The 25520-nt window shown below is 49.9% G+C and overlaps 1 protein-coding gene across 5 annotated transcripts in view; it reads left to right on the top strand.

The window, feature by feature from the left end:
- Positions 1 to 25520, top strand: part of Slc2a9 (solute carrier family 2 member 9) — a 173382-nt gene that overhangs the window by 42518 nt on the left and 105344 nt on the right. For all 5 annotated transcript variants that reach the window (XM_071614140.1, XM_071614142.1, XM_071614141.1 and 2 more), the window contains exons 5-6: positions 10501 to 10625; positions 13751 to 13896. In XM_071614140.1, coding sequence (XP_071470241.1) covers positions 10501 to 10625; positions 13751 to 13896 — 271 coding nt within the window. The remainder of the gene's footprint in view (positions 1 to 10500; positions 10626 to 13750; positions 13897 to 25520) is intronic.

Below are 25520 nucleotides of genomic sequence, written 5' to 3'. Positions count from 1 at the left end.
GTGTCTGCCAAGCCTGTGCTCCAGCTGCCTTAACAGAACGTCACAGACCTGGGGGATTAAACAGCTGACTTTGTCATCTCATAGTTCTGGAGGCTGGAAGTCCAAGGGGAAGGTCGCAGTTGGAGTCATTTCTCTTAAGGCCTCTCTCCTTGGTTTGCCTATGGCTGTTTCCTTGCTGTATCCTCATAGGGTCTTTCCTCTATTGTACATCCCTGGAGTCTCCTTAGCTTCTTAAAAAGACACTCGTCACGTAGGATTGGACATCCTTATTAAGACCTCATTTAACCTTCATTAACTCCTTAAAGACCCCATCTCCAAATGCAGTCACAATGGGACTGGGCCTCTGACATGTGAACATCAGGGGACACTGTTCAGCCCAGAATGGAGCACATACACTGTGCTCCTGAAGGTTTCTTCTTTTCAGCTGGACTTGTCTCAGTCATCAATTCCCCAGGAGCAGAGCCTGAGGCAGGGGTTGGGATACACGTTTCACCCAGGGAGGATCCTTTAGAAGGACCCAGTAAAGGTGAGGGAAGCAGAAGAGGCAGGGAAAGGAGCCAGCAAGGCTCTGCTCTCAGGTCAAGTTCAGCCTCACCTGACCCAGGGGTGGAGCCAAAGTCACACCAGAGTTATCCCATTCAAGACATCCCACCACTGTCTGTCGTCAGCTGCAGGCTGCCTGGTAGGGAGGATCCATCTCCAGGCCAATGTCAGTCTCCTGAGCAGGGCCAACCAGGAGCCTTTGGCAGCCAACGCAGAGCTGGGGGCAGTGGGGGGTGGAGAGTGGTGGGTCTGGGAAGGAGATGTGGGCAGCTAGAGAGTCACCATCCAGGAACTTAGTACTCCAGCCCTGGTCCTGGCTGCCTGCTTGGAGGGCTTGCTTAGCAAGTGAGAACGGCAGGAGCTCTGGGAGATGGAAACTGTCCTGGGTTCATTATAGGCCTTAAGAAGTAAGCCTGGGCATGATGGTGAGACCAGAGGACTTCAGGAATGCAGGCTTCTAGAGATGAAAACACAGTCGGCAGGAACTCCAAGCACAAAGTTTCTTTGGTACTCGTTATTCCCCATTCATCTCTTTTCTCATGGACACGACCCATTTGGTATTGTAGATGCATTAGCTGGAAAAGTGTGGCTGAAAAGCATAGTAAGTCTTTGCGCTTGCTATGCTTTTTAAGTGGTTTAAGTGTGCCCTCCCTCCAAAGATTCATGTTTTGAAAGCTTGGTCCCCAGTGTGGTGATATTGAGGGATGATAGGACCTTTAAAAGGTGGGGCTTAGTGCAGGGTAATTAGGTCATGTGACATCATCCCTGGCAGGGTTTCGTGTAATAGTGGGTTGTTATACAAGTGAGTCTGACCCATGTGTCTCTCTTTCACACATTTTCCTGCTCTGATGCCATTTGTCCTGTGGCCCTCACTAGAGGACAAATCAATGGGGCCACCCAATCTTGGACTTGCAGTTGCCTAAACTGAGCTGAATAAATTTCTTTTTTAAAAAAGCATCCACCCTTAGGTATTTTGTTAAAGCAGAAGAGATGCACTTGTGTAACCTGTCCCCTCTCCTACCACACGTCTACGAGAAGAACCACGCTGGCCCTCTCTGAGCTCAGGCAGGACCTTCTGTTTCCCTGTCACATCACGTAGCATTTTGTGCTGTGATCACTTTATTACATTCTGCCCTCCCCCAAGAAGGGAGCTCCCCAGGGTAAGAACCATGTCTGTTCAGACCCCAGCACCTCGCGCTGCAGCTTGTACACAGCAAATTAATGTTGGGCGAGTGGGAAGAGCTTGATGTCCTTCTACTGCAGTCGCCCAGAGCGGCCATCTTGTGTCCAGGAAGCCTTTCAGACTTGCCTACTTTTGTCCCTCCACACATATTTGCTGAGCACTTACCATGGGCTGAGCCCTGGGGATGCACACGGTTGTCGGAGCCCCTGCCGTCCCAGACATGCAGTCCAGTCAGGCCACACAGGCAAGTAACTGGCACGTGGAGTGTGTCATTTGGCCTGTGACAAGAACCATCGAGAAAAGCAGAGCAGGTTAGGAGGTGATGAGGTGCAGGGGAGAGGTACCACTTGCTGGAAATGAGAGGCCTCTCGGGTGGGAGGGAACGAGCCACGCTCATCTCTGGGTGACAGCTCTTCAGGCAGAGACAACAGAAGTGCAAAGGCCTGTGGGGAGGAAGAAGGAGGGAGAGGAGGAGGGGAGGGAGGACAGGCCCAAGAAACGGTGTGGGGACGCAGCTGGGTCAGACCCTGGGGGCCAGGGTGAGAAGTTTGGCTTTTCCTCTAAGGTGGGGAATGACTGGGACTTCCTACTAAGGACAGGTCTGACCTACATTTTGGAAACCATGCTGTCCTCAGGGACCTGGGAGGCTGCTCAGGATGGCCGCCCAGGTGAGAGGTGATGTGGTGGCACCGGGGTTGCCGAGACAGAGTGCTGGGTGGTAAGAGGTAGGAGCAGGGACAGCCTGCTGGGGCCACCAGGGAAGGCAGGGGTATGGGCACAGAGCAGGAAGGGCAGGGCATGCGGGGAGCATGAGGAGGGCTTCCTGGAATGGCTGAGCATGGAGAGCAAAGTGACCAGCTGAGAATGAGGGAAAGAGGACTTGAGAGGACAGCAGGCTGCCAGATGGACCAGGAAACTGTAGAATAGAAGCCACCCGAGGTTGGTGGACATGAATTTCAGCTGAGACCAGTCCACAGGGCCATAGGTTTCGTCCAGCTGCACTGAGCTTGCAGATGCGGGTGCACAGCGAGGAGACATTCAGCCAGGTGCACGTAATGAAATGGAGAGCCATGGACTCCAAGCTGCGGAAGGAGGAATGGACGCACATGAGGGTGGCAGATGTGGAAATAAGGTGTGGTCTTGGGCTTTAGGACTAGGGAGGCTAAAGGATTGGAGGTTGTGACTCAGTGGTGGTGCGCTCATCTGGCATGTGTAAGGCACTGGGTTCGTACCACATAAAAATAAAGTACATAAAATAAAGGTAGCGTGTCCATCTACAACTAAAAAAAAATTAAAAAAAAATAAAGAATTTGTAGAAGAAATGTGAAGGCAGCCGGTATCTCCAGCATTCCCTGGTTTCACAGGAGCTTGGTGAAAAGGACATTCCAAATTCAGGCTGAAATCATATTCCTTGTGTCTTACACTAACTGACCCCTGCCTGTGTGTCAAGAAAAACATGATGTAGGAGGCAGCAGCTCTCAGGCTTTCTCTGACCTTCCTTGGTCTGAGCTGAATGTCCCCAGTTCTGCTGAGCATTGTCTCAGGCAACCTGCTCTCCAGTCTCTTGAGATTGTCTGCCTGAGAGCTGATGGTCTCCTGGGTCTCACAGGGAAGATTCTATACTCCTGGAGGAGCTCAAAATAATGAATCAGGGTCCTGGATAGAGTTCCAGGGGGTCCTGTGTCGTCCTCTCAGAATCGATCTCCTTGGTTTCTGTTTCTGAGTTCATCGTTGGGGAAAAAAATGGAAATACATAATTAAAGTCCCCATCTCTGCACCCCAGTGAGTCAGCTTTGAATTATTTGCAAATAAGGTTTCCATCCTCTGGGGAAGCTGTCCGGCTGGGGGTTATTTGGGGGAAGTAATGTATCAATATGATGGACTTGCTTAGAGAGTGCCCAGTCTCACTAGCAAGCGGGTCACGTCAGACTCTGAAGCTTCCCTGCACAGACCAAAGACACTCTCGTGGCTGCTGCAAAATCTCAAGCCAATGCCCTGGGTGACATTCTTGGCTCCTCTCTTTCTCTCTACCTTTGTACAATCCATGAACAAATTCCAGCAATTCCATCCTCAAAACACCCAGGGTCTCACCACTTCAACCTTCCTCCATTGCCACCCACCTGGTCCAAAGCAGCACAGGGTCCCCAAGCAGGCCTCCTGTTTCCACGCCTGACCCTCAGGTCCATGAGCCACATGGGAGACTATGCGTCTTGTTAAAACATAAGTCAGGACCCACCATTCCTCTCCCAGGGGTCTCGTAGGGGCTGCTTGCCCGACCCCGGGGTGGAGAACTAGTCTTCATGGCAGCATAAAAGTCCCTTCAGGAGCCCCTCGGCCACTCTGCTCCCCCATTCACCTTCTGCTGCTTGCTCTCTCGTCCTCCATTCCATAGTGCTTCTGGAAGCGCCCTGCTTGGCTCTCTGCACCTCTGCCTTGAGCGCTGCTCCCAGATATCCGTGTGGCTCATTGATTCTCCTTCTTCATGTTGGTGCCCAGGTGTCACCTCCTCGGGTACTCCCTCCTGGTCCACCCTGTAGAAGTCACAGGGTGCACAAAATGAAATGGAGAGCCATGGACTCCAAGCTGCGGAAGCAGGAATGGACGGACATGAGGGTGGCAGGTGTGGAAAAAAGGTGTGGTCTTTAGTTGTCTCCACAGCATCCACCACCATCCACCTTGCTGAATTTTTCACTCATTTATTGGGCAAAGCACAAAGTCCAGGGACTTTGTCACATTCATTGTTGAATGCCAGCCCTGGTGTCCAGCGCCCAGTCCAAGATGAATGAATGAATAATTTTTGAAAGAATGACTAGTTATGAGTGAATATGGCAGCCACCCTGCAGGTAGTGGAGCATCATGGCTACTAGGCTAGTAGGTCTTTCATTTAATAGTGTGTGACCTTGACTTGAGGTTCTTCCGGATCTGTGTCCTCCAACGTGAATGGAGTGACAAGAACCTCCTCAGAGAGTAACTTTACACGATGAGTATAAAGTCCGAAAACTGTGCCTGGCCCACAGTAAGCCTTCAGTGTTTGGCAGTTGTCAGTTTTGCTTTTATTTATTTTTAAATTTCTTGAGTATCCAAACAAGATCCAGGGGCCACCCAAAGAATTCCACATAAATCATCTAATTCTCATGGGAGCCTGTGGGGTAGGAATTGTGATAAATTTTATAGTTAAAGACACCAACACTAAGAGTGTAAGTCACTGAATCAGTAGGTGATGGAGTGAGTCAAGAAGGGACATTATTTGGAGGCAGATTGGGGAGAACCCCATATTTCCTGTGCTCAGACCTAGAAGTTGGACTAAGACTTAGGACAGACCAAAGCTGGGTCACATGGAGGAAGCCTGGCTCAGCATGGCCTGGCTCCTAGAATTCATCTTCTTGGTTATGCAACAGGTATGTATGGGGCCCTTACATGCACAGAAAGGGACTCAGTGGCAGGGTCTACAGTGGCAAGACAAAAATTTCTGCTCTCAAGTAGCTTACACATACTAGTGGGAGAAATGAGCAGCAAACATGAAAACACAGAAATATACAGTGCAATTTCTCAGGTGTTGAGAATGGGAAGAAAAGAGCAGGGTTGAGGATGGGGCGGATGGGCTGTGGTTGGTAGGGCATCTGGAGGTGATCTGTGAACTGAGACTAATGAGATAAGTCAGTCATGCACCAAGCAGAGGGGACAGTAGTACCCAAGAGGAGACAGCAAGGACAAGGACCAGGAGTTGAGGACCAGCCTGGCATGCCTGAGGGACCATGGGAGGCTCAGGAGTTCAGAGCAGTGAGAGCGAGCCTGAGGGTATCAGACGAGAGCTGGCGGCAAAGGCCATCTCAGGTGGGGGTCAGGGCCCTGGTGTGGAGTCTATCCTAAGTTCACCGAGCAGGGACCAGATGGCTTTAAACCAGGGATGGACGTCAGCACATGCTTTGAAAGGATCACAGGGCTGCTCTGTGGACAGTGAATGACTGCAGGGCAGGAGTGGAAGCAGAGCCATCTGGGGCCACTGCAGTGGTCTGCAGTGACATGGCCCCCACCCTGCCACAATGTGGGACTGGAAATGAGAGGGGTGGTTTGATTTGGGACGTGATTTGGAGGCAGTGATGGATTGGATGTGGGCAGTGAAGGAAACAGAAGGTGTGAGTCCGATTGTTGGCTTACACCATGGGGAAGATGGGCTGAGTTACTCAGATGGGGTGGACGGTGGAGAAGGGCAGTGCATGGGGTCGGGGTCCTTGGTAGTGAGAGCTGAGAGTTAGGTTTTTGATGGTCAGTGTGAGATGCCACGAGGCATCCCAGAGGACAGATCTAGAAACTGTTAAATATGCAAGTGTGAAGCAAGAGGTGAGTCCAGGCCAGAGAATTGGGAATTGTCATCCATTAAGATGACATTCCATATGAGACTGGGTGACACCTTCTAGGGAGGCAGTGCAAAGGAGAGAGATGAGCTGGAGCTTGGGGACACTCCATGGTCAAGGGGCAGGAGATGAGTGGGAACCATCCCAGATAATGAGAAGAGAGAAAGCAGGGGAGGGGACCCAGGTGTCTGGAGAAGACCATGTTTCCACCAAGAGGGGGCCATCCAGCCTGGCAATGCAGCTAGAGGCCGCCAGAGGCCATATGAGCAGAAGACAAAGTCAGAGATGGGCTCTGTCAGAGTAGATGTTGCTGATGGCGCCACAGGAGTGGCATCTCTGGGGGGACAGAGATGAGCTGATCCAGGAGCAGCCTGGAAAGTGCAGCAGGAAGCACACAACTGATAGCGAGTCTCCCCCTAAAATGGAGCAGAGGGTCAGGCAGGGATGAGGACAGAGAGGCAACGCGGAGGTGTGTGTGTAGGGCGACTGAGCAGAGGTGGAGTGAGTCTAGTGGGGCAAAGCAGGGAGACCCCACCCCAAGGACACCCACACGTCTTCTGCCAGATCTCATTGCTGGCAGGCGGGCTGCTGAATTTGAGGCTGTCATCTGATAATGGCCTTTGCTTCCTCTTGTGTGAAGACATCCTTAGCACAGAAAGCTGCAGGTGTAAGTGAGATAATCTGTGCGGACACCACGACTTTTCTGGCATTGTAGAGGCCTCGTGCGAGTCTGTACCAAGGAGTGAGATTCTCTGAGAATCTGTTTACAGTCACATGTCACACGATGATGTCTCAGGATTCTCATGAAGTAACACTGTGGTCACTTAGGGTATGTTAAGCACGCTGCACGCTGTCCACACATGGATGAAATTGTCTAACAACGCATTTCTAAGATGTATCGCTGTCACTGAATGACGTGACTATACATCAAGTGCCTTTGGAGAATCTGATGAGCATCCAGGCTGCACAGCCACCGGGAGGCTAATGGTGTGTTCAGGGTCAGTGTTCATGTCATCCAGAGCCAGGTGTCGTTGGCTGCAGAGGGCCGTGCAGAAGGTGTCTGGGAGCAGGAGCTGGGTGTGGTTTCTAACGAAGCCTTTTCTTCCTCGCCATCTGTAGAGCAGGGAGCACACTGTGCCACCCGAGAGCCTGGCAGAGCATCTCACAGACTCATTTGATGCCAGACCCTGCACAGCAGGGATGTGTCCTGTGAGGCCTCGTGGGGTGAAGCGGACCCTAGGTAGGAGCTGCAGGGAGAATCATTTGGCTCTTTGTTGTTTTACAGTCAAGCTCCTTCCACCCCTGGGATGGAGTCAAAATGGAGAGACAGCATTTATGAGGGTTCAAAGGCCAGAGCCACCCTGTGGAGGGCCCAGGCAGCTGGGACCACAGGGAGAGGGCTGGTGCCCAGAGGAGTGAGGCCTGCTGCTGTGGGCAGAGAGGGAGGGAGACCCTGCTCCTCCCCTCCCAGCCCTGAAAGGAGGCTCTCACTGGCCAATCCTGCCTGGAGCTGGGAGGTCACAGAGTTCCAGAGGAAGGGAAAGGGAGGGAGAGCAGATGGCAGCTGTGTGCAGTGGTCTCCCTTGAGTGGTTTCTCCTTCCACAGCTTCAGCTACCTGTAGTCAGCTGTGTTCTGAAAATATTAAATGGAAAATTCCAGAAATGAACAGCTCCTAGGTTTTTAATTGCATGTCATTCTGAACAGCATGAGGACATCTCACTGTTAAAATGTGTGGCTCCACTTTGGAAAAGACCCAATGGATGTAAAGTTAAGGGTCCCTTTCCACTCTGCCCTCTGCACTCCATTCCCCACCCAGAAGGCACCCAGCATTTCCAGTTTGTGTGCGTCTTTTCCAGCTTTTTGTACCTAGCCTACAGACAGACAGACAGACAGACACACACACACACACACCTTTACCACACACATTGTTGCATATTTACACAAATTTCTTCACCTCTGGCGCTTGTACCTTGGGGTCTTTCCACATCTCAACCTGGAAAGGTCCCTCTCTGAACGCCCCACTAGGGGGAGGTGTTGCAATTTATTTAAACAGTCCCCTAACAGAGGACACTTAGGTTGTTTATGTCACTGCTACTACAGAGGATGTTGTAATGAGCAATCTTGTTACATAATCACGGAGCCACAAAAGTCAGTGACTAGGGGATTCTTTAGGAATATGTAAAATGGGGAGAAAATTTAACAGAAAGTTTGAGACAGATAAGTGGGATAAGTCAGATAAGCGGGGCAGGCTCTGGTGTGGAATCAAGAGAACTAACTCCTAAAAGTAATGAGTCTCCTTCCAAGCCCCTGGCTTCTCACAACTTACCAGTGGTTCCTTTGTTTTACTTTTCTAGAACTGGTGACTGAGCCCAGACCCTTGTGCATGCTAGGCCAGTGCTCTACCATAAGCTACAGCACTAGCCTTAAAAAAAAATATATATATATATATAGATATAGATATAGATATAGATATATATAGATATATAGATATAATTTTTTTTTAAATTTTGAGACAGGTTCTTACAAAGTTGTTGAAGCTGGCCTTGAACTTGGGATCCCCCAGCCTCAGCCTCCCCACTCACTGGGATTATAAGCAAGTGCCACCACACCTGGCTCACTGAGTCTTTAGAGAGAGAAATAAGCTGTGAGAACTGAGTCGTTTCTCCAGCTCCTTGACTTGTTAATGGTATGACTAAAGTTTCTGATTTGCCAGTGTCCTAGTTAACATGTCCACAAAATGGGGATAACAAGAATAACTACCTCAGCCAGGTGCTGTGGCGCACACCTGTAATCCTAGCAGCTCAGGGGGCTGAGACAGGAGGATCACAAGTTCAAAGCCAGCCTCAACAAAAGCAAGGTGCTAAGCAACACAGGGAGACCCTGTCTCTAAATAAAATACAAAATAGGGCTGGGGATGTGGCTCAGTGGTCAAGTGCCCTGAGTTCAATCCCCGGTTATCTGCCCCCACCAAAAAAAGAATAACTACCTCACTGGGACATTTTGAGGATTACATGAAGCTCATGGAAAGTGCTTAGAACAGGGTCTGTCATATAGCCAGAGTTCCATAAATGTGAGCTGTTAAGATCCTTTTGCAAGTGAAGAGAAAAAAACTGAGCAAAGATTCCCACATCCTAAAAGGTAGAACTGGTGCAGGAATCCAGGTCTCGAGGTCTTAGGATACCCTAGTAAAACAGCCATCACAACCCCTATATATGGCAATTAATACTAATTATTGCCATGGAATTCACCTGCCCATGTTCTAGGGGACACCTTGTACTGCAGTTCATCAAGTCCAAGATGCATGGGGTAAGAAGTAGTGTTATGTATGCACCATGGAGGGGGTGGAGGTGGGGAGGAAGGAAGGTAGGGAAAGAGAGGGAGGAAGGAAAGGCAGAGATGGGATGGCGGTGGGGGAGGGAGGCAGAAGAGGAAGAAGCCGAGCACAGCGGCAGGCACCATGTTCCTTATGGAGCCACTGTGCACTCCACATACCCTGCTCTGCTCGGCTCGCTCAGCAGGCTGGGGCCGGGACCTGCACCCCAACCTCCATTTGTCCTTTGCGAGTAGGAGTCCTGGAGGAGGAGAGAGAGGACTTGCTCAGCTTTGTTTGCCTGAATTTTCCACCATTCCCAGTAATGCCCTTGGCAGTTGATTCCAGCTTCCAGCTTCCAGCTTTTGTTCACACCTCGGAACTGTGCTCAGAGTTCCCCTCCAGGAAGCAGTACCAGTGGGCAGTACCCATGCCCAAGCTCTGACTGGCCCTCCAGGGCCTCTCTTTCAAAACCTCAAGTTATCAGTAGGACGTGGGCAGCACCCGTCCTCAGAGGTCCCCCTTTTGACATCTCACCCCCCTGCCATATTTGCTTAATCAATTCCCTGTGTTAAATTCTCTCCATTAAAATAACTAGAGCGTGGGGCTGGGGCTGGGGCTCAGTGGTAGAGCACTCGCCTAGCACGTGTGAGGCCCTGGGTTCGGACCTCAGCCCCACATAAAAATAAAAATAAATAAAATAAAGGCATTGTGTCCAACTACACCTAAAAAAAATTAAAAAATAAAAATGAATAAAATAACTAGAGCAGATTTGGCACCCCTGCCCGGGACCCTGACTTATGGGGACCTTGTTTCCTGAAATTTTATATGAAAGGCTTCGAATTGATGAAATAAAATCCTACAACAGGGGATTCCCAGGGGCCAGGGCTGTCGGACCTTTGGAAATGACCTAGTTGAGCCAGCGGTGAACCCAGAGGGAAGGATGGTCTCACAGCTCAAGTGGTGGGGCGGGGTCCTGACTCTCAGGCAGGTCCTGATGCTCCTCCCATGGTGCCTGTCCTACTCTGCCCATCTTTCTGCTTTGAGGATGGATGGGTCCTTGGCATGCCTCATAGTGGGGTCCTCATCAAACCCCTTTTCCTTCCAGGAAGAACACCTTGCTGATCAACAACGGGTTTGCCATCTCTGCTGCACTCCTGATGGCCTTTGCCCTCCAGGCTGAAGCCTTTGAAATGCTCATAGTGGGACGCTTCATCATGGGCGTGGATGGAGGTGAGACCCCCGTGAGGTGGATGGGGGCAGTGACACGTTCCTAGGAGGTGTCTGGAACTGCCGGCAGTGTTTGGGGCTGTCACAGACTGGGACTCCTGATGGGTATTGACTTGGCAGGACCAAGGATGCTGGAACTCTGCACAGGGAGAAAGTCCAGTGACATGAAACACTGTTCGCAATGCCCTGGCACCTGACTGAGAACCTCCAGCTGGCAGACAACATCAGCCCGCCCAGCTGGAGGTCTTCAGCACTTCATGTCCTCCTTCGTCACGTCCATCATGAGACCCATATTCCAAGGAAATCTGGGTTTCCAGGGAGCTTCTGCGAGGCCCGTGCTTCCCGCCTGCCTGACTCACTAGTCACCCAGCACTTCTAGGGCACCTGCTCTGCCTCGTGTCCTCGGGCCGAGACACAGCCATCCAGAAGACTCTTGCCCTGCAACTCACATCGCAAGGGGTAGACAGAAAAGAAGCAGATGTACACATCCTAGGAAGAAAGCGAGGGGGCAGGGGTGGCATGGGCTACTCTATAAGGGCCAGTCGGGGAGGAAGCACAAGCAGAGACCAGAATGAACCCAGGGTGAGGCCAATACCCAGGGCAGAGTGATGCAGAGTGTGGGTGAAGCCCTGCACCAGGGAACCTGGGGGGAAGGGCAGCCAGGGATGGGGTCAGACGCCAGGAGAGGCTATTCAGGTGTGGGGATGCTTGGTTCAGCACCCAGGATCCAGAATGACCAGCCATCCTGGAGTGTCCAGGACTGAAGTTTCCTGGGATGGATGGTATTGGGCAAACTGGGATGAGCTTCTCATACAGCCCACCTCCTCTACCACTGCCTAGCCTCGGCTCTCTCCCATCCCTGTGACATTTCACAATTGACAAGCAAGAACAGTCACCATGTATTGACAGCTTGATGTATGTCAGTGCTCTGCCAAGCATCTCGCACTTATCCAGCGTGTGCACAGCCCCCGTACAAGGCAATGACATCACTGTGCCAGCTTCACGGAGGAGCTAGGAAGTCAGCCCACGCCCTCCGCCATGACCCTCACTGCCTCTTCCATTCTGACCTTCTCACTCCCTCACTGCTTTGGGGAGTTGATGAGCATTTTGCCCAGTGAGCAGGAGGAGCATCAGGGTAAGGAAGGTAACAAGATACTCAGGTGCTCATCAAGTGGCCCACATGAGCCGGGAGCCTATGGGCTGTCATTTCCTTCCCACCACAGCAGGAGGAAGTGAGGGTCCTCACCCCATCTTGCAGATGAGTAAGCTGAGCCTGAGAAAGGGGTTCAGTCCACCCAATGAGGAAACCGCAACGCTGGGATCCAAACCCATCACAGCACATTTTCCCCCTATCACCCCGCCCACTGAGCACCAGGTGCTAAATGCATCAGGAGCCAGCTTTTTACTAGGAGGCCAGTTGCTCCTAACATACATGTTTTGGATAAAAGTTCAAATTTCATCTGGTTGATTTTGTGACTTTCCAAATAATTTCTTCTCTTGGCTTTTCAAGCTGTTTTAAGTGGTGTGTCCTGGTCTAAGATGCAGTGGATGAGATTCTGAATTTATAATTAATATCCAGGTCATGCATTCACTTTCCTGGTCCCCCCGCCCCTTAGGAAGGGATTCCTTGGATACCAACAAGGGGGTGAACTCAGCTCATCTTGGAGCACACTTACTGGTCAGGAGCTATGCTAGAGGCAATGGGAAGCCAAAGCTGGAAAGAAATTTTTGATATTCTCTCAAACTGGTAAAAAATTAGACAATAGTAGCAAGTGCTGACAGTCTTAATTTGCACAGCATTTTGGAAAGAGGAGGTGCAGAGCATATCTGAACTCTCACAGAAATCCCGCAAAACTTAAACTCAAACCTTATCCCCTTCCACCTTGGGGACGGGAAACTGAGGCTAAGAGAAGCTCACAGCCCCTTGCCCCAGGGTCCTGCTGCTTGTGTGTCACAGGGCTTCCAACCAGGACCTCCAGAACATGCCATGGCTCCAGAACGTGCACCCCGTGGGCTAAAGTCAGGAATGCGCCTTTGGGAGCACTGCCACCAGTTTAGGCCCACACGGGGCCTTCAGAATAGCCCTGCCGGGCATAAGGGACACAAGGCCTTGAAACCAGCAAGGCCTCATTTTTATTAACAGGTGTGTGCAGTATTTTTGTAAATCATTTTTATAACTATGACTTTTTACCTGACACCTATCTGATAGGCCTCTGGCGTGTAAATTTACTTCACAGGCACTGAGGTCATATGTGGGTGACCTATTCTGTAAAATAGGTCTACCCATATCCGCTGTAACCAAGCCCCATAACTTAAATAAAGAGGCAATTCAAGCTGGTGGGAAAAGCTTAGGCTCCAGAGCCAGGGAGCTATTGGGACTCTTTGGACAAGACAACGTCTTTGGTCATCTCTAGATGCCACTTGGTGATTAGGAAAGTTACTCAATATCTATGCCTCAGTTTCCTCATCTTTACAATAGAGATAATAGTATATTTACTTCAGAAGGTTATAGGAAAAGCAAATAAGTTAATAGATGCAGAGAGATGAGTAGGACCCCAACTAATGGTAAGCACTATATGTGTTGATTATTATCATCATTGTTACCACCACCATCATCATCATCACTACCACCATCATCCCCACCACTATCATCACCTCCACCACCACCACTACCACCACCAACATCATAATCACCTCTACAACCACCATCACCACCACCATCACCTCCACCGATTACCAACACCATCATCATCATCTCCACCATTATCTTTAGCACCACCACCATCATTACTTCCATCACCAACACTACCACCGCCAACATCATCACCACCTCCACCAACACTACCACCATTAACATCCCCACCATTATCATTAGCAAACTACCACCTCCATCAACACCACCTCTATCAGCTGTATCCTCTCCCATGAAATGCACCTCCCAGCCATACCCTATCGGGGAAATGACGGAGTGCTCAAGGAAACCTTACAATTTGTACAGCAGGCTAGGAATGATGCTTTGGCTCCAAGGTTGTCTATCATCATGAGCAGAGCAGAGGCTAGCGAGGGGCTGGGACCAGAGCGCTCCCCAGGGAACACCACTTTCTGACAGCTGTGTGCCTCCTCCTCAGGCATCTCCCTCAGTGTGCTCCCCATGTACCTCAACGAGATCTCACCCAAAGAGATCCGCGGCTCTCTGGGGCAGGTGACCGCCATCTTCATCTGCATTGGGGTGTTCGTTGGGCAGCTGCTGGGCCTGCCTGAGCTGCTGGGAAAGGTGAGTGTGGCTTCTGGCCAACCCCGTCACTTCCTCTCACTGTTACCCTGTGCAAGAGTCCTTGCTCCAGGATCTCATCCCCCACAAGCCCCAATCCTGAGTGGTCAAGCCTTTTACTTGTTATTGGAGAGAAGTTGTTGTGTGTCCCTTCATATTTTTAAGACATAAAGAACACAAATTCAACAAATTCAAACCGTACAGGATGTTCAGATCCACCTACCCAGTGACTGTTGCCAGCAGCTCAATTTGCCTTTCATGGGCGTCTTCTGTGCTTTGAAAACCTACATAAACTTCCATGGTTTGTTGTGGCTTATTCCATAGAGTCATGCCATACACATTGCTTTGCAACTTGCTGTTTTCATTTAATATAATTTGGGTACCTTCCAAGATGTTAGTTAGTTAACTGTATTTCACTCTTGCGTTTTTTTTTCTTTTTCCTAAATAAGTAATCTCGCAATCTTCTGGTTTGGCTTGCTGTTTGGTGAACAGGAGATTGGATTCGAATTCCAGCTCAACAGTGTTCTTGCAGTGTGGTCTCAGCAAAAGAGAAGGGTCTCATCCAGGTCCGGGAGGGGTGGGGTGAACTTCCGCTTCTCAAAGGCAGTCCTCAAAAGTGGGCCCCCCAGGGTGAGCAGGAACTAGGCCAGCGGTGGGGGAGGGGTGGGAGAAGACCCTCTGGAGAAAGGGAATCACAGAGAAGGCCCCAAGATGAGACAGAGCCCTCAGGAAACAACTGGGAGGGCTTGGGGGCTGAGGAGGGAGGAGGGACCTGCTCACTGGGCCCAGCCAACTTCAATAGGGGAACAGGGAGCACAGGTGGCCCTAGAGCAGGGGATGCCATGGCCAGATTCACACTGGAAAGGGGCTCTGGGTGGTAATGGGGAAGCACAGGCCACAGTGGGGAGGGGGAGCAGGGATGCAGGAGGCTTGGCAGAGGTCCCTGCTGCTGCTCTGGGCGATGAAGGTGGGCTGGGGCCCCGGGGATAGGGAGGAACCAGTGGTAACCAGGGAGGAAGCAGGGCTTGCTGCCCGGTATTGGATGAAGGTGAGGGAAGGAGGGAGGGGTCAGGATGCGTCTGGGGGAAACGCTCATGATGGTGGAGAGCCCAGCATGTGTCCAGCGCATGTTGCAGGTGCTTGAAGACCTCAGCTCCTGCGCTGCTGAATTCTAGCGGGAGGCGGTAAGCAGCGGAGACAGTGTTAGTCAGCGGGCTCGGTACGGAGTGCACTGGTGCCTGGCTCTTTGATTCCTGTGTCCTCCTCAATAGCAGGCATGATGGCATGTCCCTGAGCTCTGCTCAAGAATTACTTCCTCTGGGAAAGTATCGCTGGCAAATAGTGACCGTTCAGTGTGTCCTCAGAACACCTCGTGCCCGGGCCGCTGGCAAATAGTGACCGTTCAGTGTGTCCTCAGAACACCTCGTGCACGGGCCTCTCCTGCGCCGTGATTTCTGTTTGCTTCTGCAACCTGCCCCTGTAGTAGAGCAGCCACGCTGACATGTGTGCAGGAGCCCAGAGGCGGTGGGTTTATCCGCCCACTCACAGGTACTTACAATATGCACCAGGCATTGGGCTCCGCTGCTGGAGTGGTGGGCAGAGCCATCCTGCCCTGGGCAGCTCACAGGAAGGCTGTGGCCAGTGGGCACCAGGTGATGGGAGGCAGAGGTGCCTCCATGCGGGGTCAGGGATGGTTTTCCTGCCGAGTGATGACTAGGACTTGTCTGGGCCAGAGCTGGTGGGGAGAGGGACAGAAGTGGGTGTTGAGCAGAGGGAACAGTTTGGGGAGTCCCCAGACTCTAATTGAGAGGCAGAAAAACCAGAGGACCAGGGCATAGTGGTGAAGGAAGGGAAAGGAGGAGAGGAGGAGAGGGAGAGGAGAGAGGGAGAGGATGCAGGAGAGAAGAGGGAGAGGGAGGTGCCTTGGAGAGGTGGGGGTCAGATCCCTGGGACAGGAGGGCCACACCTTTCTTGTAAAAAGCACAGAAGAAGGCTTCAGAGGCCTGAGTGCGTGGGGAAATACTCCCAGTCCCACTGCGTCTCTGATGCCCCTCCTGATAACCACTATTTTATTTTCTATGGATGAGTATTTGATTTAAAGATAATTTTTTTTTTTTGGTCCTCATATAAGATCAGGCAGGATTTTTCTTTCTGATCCTGGCTTAGTTCTAGTATAAAGTCCTTTCCGGTTCATGCATGTTGTGGCTGATGGCAAGATCTACTTCTTTCCCAAGGCTGCACAGTGACCATACATATTCTTTGTTCGTTCTTCCACCCAGAGGCACTTCTGCTGTCCCACATCCTGGCTGTGTGAGCACGGCAGTGACCCTGGAGTGCAGGCATCCATATGGTGTGGTGCTTCTGTCTCCTTGGGTGTTCCCAGAAGAGTGACTGCATGGTCACAGGATAGTTCTATTTTTAACATCTGGAGGCGCCTCCATGCCATTTTCCACAAGGGCTGCATCACTCTCCCTTCCCACCAAGGGCTGGCCGACCCCTACCTCTGTCTTGATGAGAGCCGTCCCCGTAGCTGTGAGGTACCAGCTCATTGTGGTTTCTATTGGCATTTCCCTGACCGAGAGTGCTGCTGAGCATCTTTCCATATACCCATTGGCCAGTGTTGTGTCTTCATTGAACAAACATCTATCCAGGTTCTTTTCCATTTTTGAAACTGGTTATTTGTTTTTCTGCTATTGAGTTGTGTGGATTTTTAAATATATCTTGATACTAACCCACAGTCTGCCATTTCATTTTACTGGTTGCTTCCTTTGCTGGGTAGTTTGATGTAGCCCCATTATTTACATGGCGCTTTTGTAGCCTGAGCTTTTAGGGCAGTATCCAAAAAATTATTGGCAAGGTCAGTGTCAAGTGGCTTTTTCCTCTATGTTCTATTTTAGGAGTTTTATGATTTCAAGTCTTATGTTTAGGTCTTTTATCCATTTTGAGTTGATGTTTGTATATGATAAAAGGGTCCAGTTTCTTTCTTTCTTTCTTTCTTTTTTCTTTTGTTTTTGTATATGGATATTCAGTTTTCCCAGCACCATTTATTGAAGAGACTGTTCTTTTCTATTTTGTCTTTTCAGCAAGCTTCTCAAAATTTAATTTTCTATATGTTTGTTGAAGTCTATTTCTGGAGTCTCTTAGGTGTTCCATTGACTGGTGTGTCTGTTTTTATGCTCCTTTGATTACTAACACTGTGTAATATAATTTTAAATCAGGAAGTGTGATGCCTCCAACTTTTTTCCCCCCTCAGAAATGCTTTGGCTATTCAGGGTCTTTTGTGGTTCTATGTGAATTTCAGATTTGTTTAAAACATAGATACATGGGAAGGTCACTCTCAATCATGGATTGGAAGAATTAAAACTGTTAACCTATTCATGCTATCCAAAGCAACATACAGATTCAACACAACCCCTATCCAACTTTCAGTGGCCTTCTTCACAGAAATAAGAAGATAAACATGCTTAGAAATGCTCTTGGGCTGCAGCAAGGAGAAGATTGGCTCTCACCAAAGACCCGAGGGCTTCTGCTGGTCAGCCATGAGCTGCCAGGAGCCAGGATTAGAGCAGGTGGACAGGTTGAGTGAGGTTGGTGGGTGACGGGCTGTTGTGTCCTGGGGAGGAGAAGTCAAGGGCACTGTCCCTGCGTCTGACCCCTCTTCAGGTAGAACAGAGGGGCCAGACACAAGACAGGGGCCGGGGAAGAACATGAGAAGCTTTGCAAGGATCAAGAGGACAAGTTCACTAACATGAGCAGCCTGAGAGGCAGAGCTGGGCCAGGTACCTAGATTCCCAGGTGGGGGACTCTCCCTGGAACCACAGGGCTCACTGGCAGGATGCTGGTCAGGCACAGCTGCCCATGCCTGCCCCCTGACCTCCACCAGCAGAGAAGCCTCACACTGAAAGGTCCCTGGTCCCTGCAGGCTGTCTCTTCCCCATCAGATTGGAATTTCCAGACGGTCTTGACTCTGGGAGGAGGGTGTGTGAGCAACCCATTAGAAGCCTTTTTTGTTTGTTTATTTCATGCTCTTGGGAGGTGGCTATTGGGCTTCTGGTCCAGGCAGGAACATCAGGTGGAAATTTTTCATTTATCTCTTTGGGAATTTACAATGTTCCAGCCAAGTGAGAGCCACAGTTATTCGGCTGAGTGTCAGAATTTCACCTTCTGTGTTTCAATCATGTTTGTCATTTACCTTCAAATCTGAGACAGCTAAGCTTTTTTAAAAAAAAATTTTAAAATAGAAAAGCTGTGCTTCCGTGCAGGCAGCTACTTTGAAACATGAAGGCTGCAGGAAGTGGGAGAAGGTGGTGCTCAGAAGAGGCCCCAGAAGGCAGGAGCTGGGAGCAGGGTGGGCCCTGGCTGTAGTCAGAACGTGCTCAGAGGCACTGTGAGACAGGTGGTGGATGGACACCGATGTGACACTTCATGCTTCCAAAGGATATTTTTAAAAACGCATTAAATATCTATTTATCTTGCAAAAAATGAAAATAAAGGAATTTACGATAGTGATAGGCAGACCTATGAGAAGAGAGACGGGAACAATGTGGGTCAGGAATGGTCATATATGCTAGGGACATCCATTCAGATGCAGTGCCGGGGGAAAGGCAAAGAGAAGCTCAGAGCCAATTGCTGCTGTGTGGACTTCACACCCAACTCGGTCCCTATTGTTCCCATGTAGAAAAGTTTGTGCTCATTTCAGAACATTTAGAAATTATAAAAAGGGCTGGGCACGGTGGCGCATGCCTGTAATCCCAGCAGGTCAGAGGCTGAGACAGGAGGATCACAAGTTCAAAGCCAACCTCAGCAACTTACTGAAGCACAAGCAACTCAGGGAGACCCATTCTCAAAATAAAATATGGAAAGAGCAGAGCTGGGGATGTGGCTCAGTGGTTAAGTGTAACCAATCGACTGGTCAAATTCCCAGTACCAAAAAAAGCACTATAGAAAGGAAGAAAAGTCATTGAAATTCCATCGCTGGTTTGATTTTTATGACTAGGATGAATCCACACCTATTGTATGCAATATGGAAGAGTTTGGAAAGTGAAAACATTAAAACTTCTGTATCTCACCATCTCTGGGTGATCGTCTTAACAGTTCTTAAAATTTGTTTTCATTATTTTTTCTATGATCTCACACAATTTGATTCATTCCATTTCTAGCTTTTTGAGTGATGATTATAATTATTTACCATGATAATGTTAATAATTATAAAATAGTTATTCTATGGGGTCCTGATATTTGTTCCATTGTTCTTTATTTGATGGACGTTTGGATAATTCACAATAAGGTGGGGGAGGGGGGCACTAGAGAAGAATAGCGTTTACCTTAGAATAGGTAGAGGGAAGTGACTGGAGGGGTGGGGAAGGGATGGGGGAATAGGAAAGATAGTAGAATGAACAGACATTATTACTGTATGTATATATGTGACTGCATGACCAATATGATTCTGCTACATGTGCACTCAGAAAAATGAGAAATTATACTCCATCTATGTATGATATATCAAAGTGCATACATGCATTCTTCTGTCAACGTGAAACTAATTCAAACAAAAAATTAATAATTTTTTAAAAATTTTAGAATAGGGTCTAGTTAAGTTATTTATGGCTTCTGACTAATTTGCTGAGGCTGACCTCAAACTTGCAATCCTCCTGCCTCAGCCTCCCAAGTCACTGGGGTTACAGTATGTGCCCTGGCACCTGGCTGCTGCTGATTTTTAACTAAGGAAATAGAAACCGTGATTCTCTTAAGATGTTCTCTATTTTGTTGCTGCTGTTGGAATTTCCTTTTTCATCATTTTTTTAAAACTGGTTATTAACAATCTATGGGAGAGCCACTGACTGACATATATGAATCTGGAATTCCCTGTGCTTTCTAATAGTCTTTGTTTGCTTCCCTAGACAAGTCAAATAGTGATTGTTGACAGCATCTTCAAAGAGTGATCATTTTCTCCTCTTTGCCACACATCTCACACATCTCATTTCTTTTTACTGATAGGTCTCATTGCATTGCTTAGGAGAATATCAATGATGATTAGCATCGTCGGCATTTTTCCTGATCTGTTGGCAATACCTGTTGTGTTTCATTATTGTGATCTTTTATTATTTGAAACTGACAATTATTTGGACAAGGAATTATCTGTCTCATCTTAGTTCTTACAGACCATCAGCAATGAGTAAGATGTTTTCTGGTATTTATTAAACTATTAATACCTTTTTGTTATCTGGCAACTAATTATTGGGTGTTATATCATCAAAGTGCCCTTCATGACACTGTCCTCACAACCTCCTGGAATACATCTTCCTGGTCATGGTAGACTCCTTTTTTTCTTTCTTTATGGTGTTAGAGATCAATCCCGGGACCCAGCACCTGCTAGGCAAGCTTCGGAGCTACATCCCCAGTCTGACTCTTCTTTTTATATATTGTCAATTTTGGTTCATTAACATCTTATTTAGGATGAATGTGCTTACATATAGATGAGATTTGTATAGAGTTTTTAAAAAATTTTTTGTAGTTGTAGATGGACAGCATGCCTTTATTTATTTATTTATTTATTGTTCTTTTTTATGTGGTGCTGAGAATTGAACCCAGTGCCTCACACTGCCACTGAGCCCAGCCCTAGCCCCTGTATAGAGTGTTTAATGTTAAACCCACACTTGGATCATCAAAAGACGTCTCAGTGGGTCTTCCTTTGGGGAGAAGTTCTTTGAAGACCTTTATCAGTTTTGTTTTCCTTAATTAACAATTTTTTTTCCTTTTTTTGAGTCAATTTTGTTATTTTTTCATCTTTTCAATGGAGTTGCATATATCACTAAAATTTTCCAATGTGTTAGCATATAGCTATGTGGATTTTAATGTCTATTTCTATTTTCATGTCTGTTTTTAGAACCCTTTCCTTGATTTAATTTAATGTGATTTTTCTCCCCCTTTTTACATACAACTTCCAAAAGGTTAACTACAATTGTTTTTCCTGAAAAACCAAACTCTTTGAAATACCCATTTCAGTGCTTTCCAGTGTTACTAGTTCTGCTTTGTCAATACTATTTGTCCTTTTTAAATACGTACTTTCAGTGGTCCAGAAGTTTTGATGGGACACATTCTCAGTGACAGTTTCTTGAACACTCTGTCATTGCGATTCCACCTTTAGAGTGTCCTCAGCGTCACACCTGCTGTTCTGTTGTTGTCACTCATTTTCACCTTTGTTTTTCTCCATAAAGACAAAGTGATCCATAAATTCCTCTTCGGGGACGGGTTCCTGGTTTGGCTGCAGGTGCCGGCTCTTTCTGGCTCATGATAAAATACAGACCTGGCATCACGATATGATGGTTTCAGCAGTCACCGTTGTTGATCCACAAAGCAGAAAGGTGCTCAGACCTGAAGCATTTCCCATGAGATTAAGAAGGGGTGACATTGTGTGGCTATGTCCTGGAAGAGTGAACTCCTGCAGGAAGGCCCCTCATGGCTCTGTGCTGCCCCTGCCCCTGACAGGCTGGCTCTGCATCCTGGCCTTCCCACCCTCGCTGTGGGTCCTTGAATAGGCTGCTAAGCTTCTCTGAGCCTGGGTCCTTGCCTGTATAGCGGGATTAATGGTGACACCTCTTTAGTGGGGATTCTATACGGGTTAAAAAAGAAATGTGCACCAGGTCCTTGGAACAGCGCCTGGAGCTGGTGCAGAACCAATGTTGGCCACCATCTCCTTTCATTCAAGGAGCGATACCCAGGAGTGAGTATTGCTAATTTGTGTTTTGCAGATCAAAAGCTCAGACTCAGCGAGCTTCACGGCTTACCCGAATGGTGCAGCAGGGCGGCAGTGGGAAGTGGGCTTCCTCAGTTCCCAGCCGGTGATTTCTCTGTACTGGGGCAAGGCCTGACTCGATGGGGAGCTGCGGGCAGCCCAGTGGTTAGGGCCCTGGGTAGGAAGTCAGGTGAAAAGTCCAGTTCGGTCTCGTTTGTCTCAATGGATGAAGACGTGAGGCACTTTTCGACTCCAGACCTCATTCGAACCCAGGAAGAGAGAAACTTTTGACTCTTGTCAAGAGTACTAGAAACGTGTTCGACCCAATGAGAGTTGTTTGAAGCCCCAGCAGCACAGCAGCCTTCTCACAACTGACCTTGGCAACCACACCCTTCCCCCTGGAGATGAAGCATCTCATTTGTGGCTTGCCCAGGTGCTTTCTGTGGCTGGAGTAAAGGGTCAGATGGGCAGGGAGCAGTCGTGCAGAGAATTGCCTTTGGAGGGAAATGGGACAAAAGCGCCCCCCCCCCACATTCCTAATGCCAATTCTAAGTCCAGAGTCCTTTAAAGAGGTTCTGGGTTCTGACTCTCCTCTTTGGGGTGCAGTGAGTCCTGCAGTCTTGCTGTGTCCACTGCAATTCATCCTCCTCCCTAAGGGTAGGAAGCAAATGCTCTCCTGGGCAAAGTGCTGCCACCTGCTGGGCAGCCGGGCTGCAGGAGGACCTGGCCCAGGTGCGCAGGGCTCCAGGCTGCTCCAGGGCCACACATCTTCACCACCAGCCAAGGAAATTTCCAGAGGGGGCGGACTCCCTCCCCGCCCGGCCCCATCCTGCAGTCAGATCTCTGAGATCCAGAGGACACAGTGATGGCAAACGCTTTCCTGTACCCAGGCGCCTCCCAGCTTGGCTTCCATCAGCTCTCAGCAGCAGTTTTGTAAAACGATAGCCAGGCATCCTGTCCACATTCAGTCCATGTGCATCGCCGGCTCCCCGGGACAAGGTCTAGACTTCCCAGGGGGTGACAAGCCAGGCCTCTGTGGCCAGTCACTCCTGTGTGCTTCTTACCTCCTTACCCTCCGTCTCACAGACCATGAAGCCAGGGGCATCACCTTGGAATCACCTGGGAATCGTGAACCAGGCTTCTCGCCCCACTCCAGGCCTGAGCTCAAACCTTAGGGGTGGTTCCCAGGAATCTGCATTCTTATCAGACTCCTTGGGGCTCTCTGGAGATGGCTCCTCTCCTGACAGCCACCAGAATTAGCTGTTCCTACCTCAATGTTCCCCGGAGGAGACTCCTTTGCCTCTTGACCAGGGGCCTAGGTCAGATACAAAGATGAGACCTCTTCCTCATCCATCCAACTGTAACCGCGAGCTGGCCTCCCAGTGAGGACGGAAGCACACATTTCTCTTAACCTTGGAATTATGAAGACCCTGGGACTGAACCCAAGGGCACTTTACCACTGAGCTACACCCCTAGTCCTTTTTATTCTTTGAGTCAGGGTCTCACTAAATTGCTGAGGCTGACCTTGAACTTGCAATCCTCCTGCCTCAGCCTCCCAAGTCATTGGGAATATAGGCATGTGCCACCACACCTGGCCTGACCCGTGATTTTGCTAAAGATTCTTTGCTTCTGAGAACACAGAGACCCCCATGTTCACCTGCAGAGATGTGCATGGTCAAAGTTCAGATCACCAAGTGCCTGGAGTGCTAAGACTTGGGCCGGTCACCTCTCCTGACCTCCAGCCTTCTGTGGATCAAGCGAGGCCTGCTGAGTCTCTGGTTTGATGGCTAATGCTGTGCCGATACATCCTGGGGCAGGGGCACTTCAGCCCCTTGGTCAGTTCAGCTGCTGTCTCTGTCTGCAAGCAAGGAAGGTGGGAGGGAAACAGAGAGAGATTTAATGGCTCTTGAAGGCATGTCAGCTGGAATTTTAAAGAAAGTCTTTGAAGCTTGTCTGAACTTTGCTGTGTTATCTGTGAGGCAGCCTCTAGGGAAGCGATTAGCTCAGCTGCCCTTTGAGTAGGTGGCCTCTAGTGGAGGCTGGAAGGGGGTGACTCGGGGTGGGCTGCAGAGCTGCCCGGGAGGCCTGCACGCCCTGCATCTCTCCACTGAGCCCAGCCCTGTCCTCCGCACCACACGTGGCCTCTCTGTCTTGGCAATAGTTTCCTGAGCTCTGCACTTCCCTCTTGCTTATGGACACCCTGATGAGCCATCTCCTGCTGTCCCTCCCACCCAGGCAGGGGTACCTGTGCTACAGGTGACAGGACCCAGGTACCTGCAGAGATGGGAGCTCAGTCCACCCCGTCTTTGAGCTGCCTGACTGTCTTGCGCAAGTCACTTGGCTCCTCTGAATGCCTGTCATTCGCAGAACAGGCTCGTGACAGTTAAGGAAAACAGGAAGTGGGCCGAGTGGAAGGATGAAATTCTCAAAGTGCTTGCCCAGTGCCAGGCTGGCCGTCAGCACTCCGTGTCCGGCCACTCTCCCCTCTGCCCGGGCTGGAGGGGGGTCAGAAGATGGAGACTTGTGGGAAACCCTGTCCAGAGTGGCTAGTGACCTGGGGCCATGTGTCAGTTACTCAGCGTCTCTATGACCTCATCACCTGACATGAACAACCTCAGGAGGAAGAGCTGAGCTTGGCTCTTGGTTTGAGTTTCAGTCCAGGTCAGCCATGCATGGCTCTGGGCCCCCAGTGAGGTGGAGCACCTAGGCTGAAGGGCAGCGGCAGGGGAGAGCCGCTCACCTCACTGTGGGGGTGGGGTCGGAGGTAGAGAGGGAGTGAGTGGGCCGCAGGGAACATGCGGCCTTCTAGTCACTCCCCACCTGTCTGCAGTTACCACCCAGCTGTCCACTCAAACTAAATCGGACCGATTAGGCCACAGCTCTCAGAACCCCGTCCTTTCTCCTCTGAGCGTTCTTGCATCAACACAGACCACGATCAGCGTCTGGGTGGGCAATATTAAGGTGTGACGGCTCCTGTGACCTGACGGTGCCTGGCATCTCACAGTCTGGCGGCTGCCTCCTTGGGCTCCTCTCTGTGAGGGTAGGAGGATCCAGTTCACCTCTCCTGACCTCTCACAGCCCTGAAGACAAGACCAGATGCTACTGGACGAGTGGGTACTAGGCCCCTCCTCTGTCTGCAGAGGGCTTGCTTCCTGTCAGGTCTGTGCTAGGTCTTCACCAGCATGGCCTCGTGCAATCTCCACACCGCACAACGATGCTACCAGGGTGGGGGGATTCTGGTACTATGCCCATTTTGCTGAAGGTTAGAGAACTTGCCCAAGGCTACGTGCGCAGACACCAGAAGCCAGGTTTCAGCCAGTCTCGCCCAGACCTTGCTCATAATCACTCTGTCTATAACCAAAGTCAGCCCAGGACCGTACTTTTTGGGGCGTACTTGTTAGGACAAGTGAGCCCAGGGGCTTCCAGGCCTTGCATGTGTGGTGTGGGGTGCTAGGTCAGAATCTGGCCTGGGACCAGGCACCCTGCAGTGGGCACAAGCCCCAGCCTGTGACTTGGACAGATGTGTCCATTCGTTATCCACATATTCATTGAACAAGCATTTATTGAGCTCTACTGTGTGCCTGGCACTGGTCTAGGTTCTAGCCCGGAGTGAGCCTGGTTAGTCAGACTCCCTCCCCTCACTGGCCTTGCATCTTAGTGGAGGACACGGTTAGAGACAAACACACGAGTCCTGTGAAACAGAACGGGGCAGGAAGGAGGCAGGGTGGCAAGGGAGGCCTAGTGGGCGTAGATAGTGTGGCCATGTGGGAGCCAGGGAGGCCTGAGGCCTGGGCGCAGTGCAGGCTTGGCCAGCAGCTCCTGGGGAGGGACCCCCAGCTCTTCCCCAGCAGGGACCCTGCAGGCCACCTCTTCTCATCCTGGCTGCTCCCGC

The sequence above is a fragment of the Marmota flaviventris genome, chromosome 7 (assembly GCF_047511675.1).
Source record: "Marmota flaviventris isolate mMarFla1 chromosome 7, mMarFla1.hap1, whole genome shotgun sequence".
Lineage (NCBI taxonomy): Eukaryota > Metazoa > Chordata > Mammalia > Rodentia > Sciuridae > Marmota > Marmota flaviventris.
Note: the sequence above shows the minus strand (reverse complement) of the source record. Positions and strands in the feature narration are given on the sequence as shown.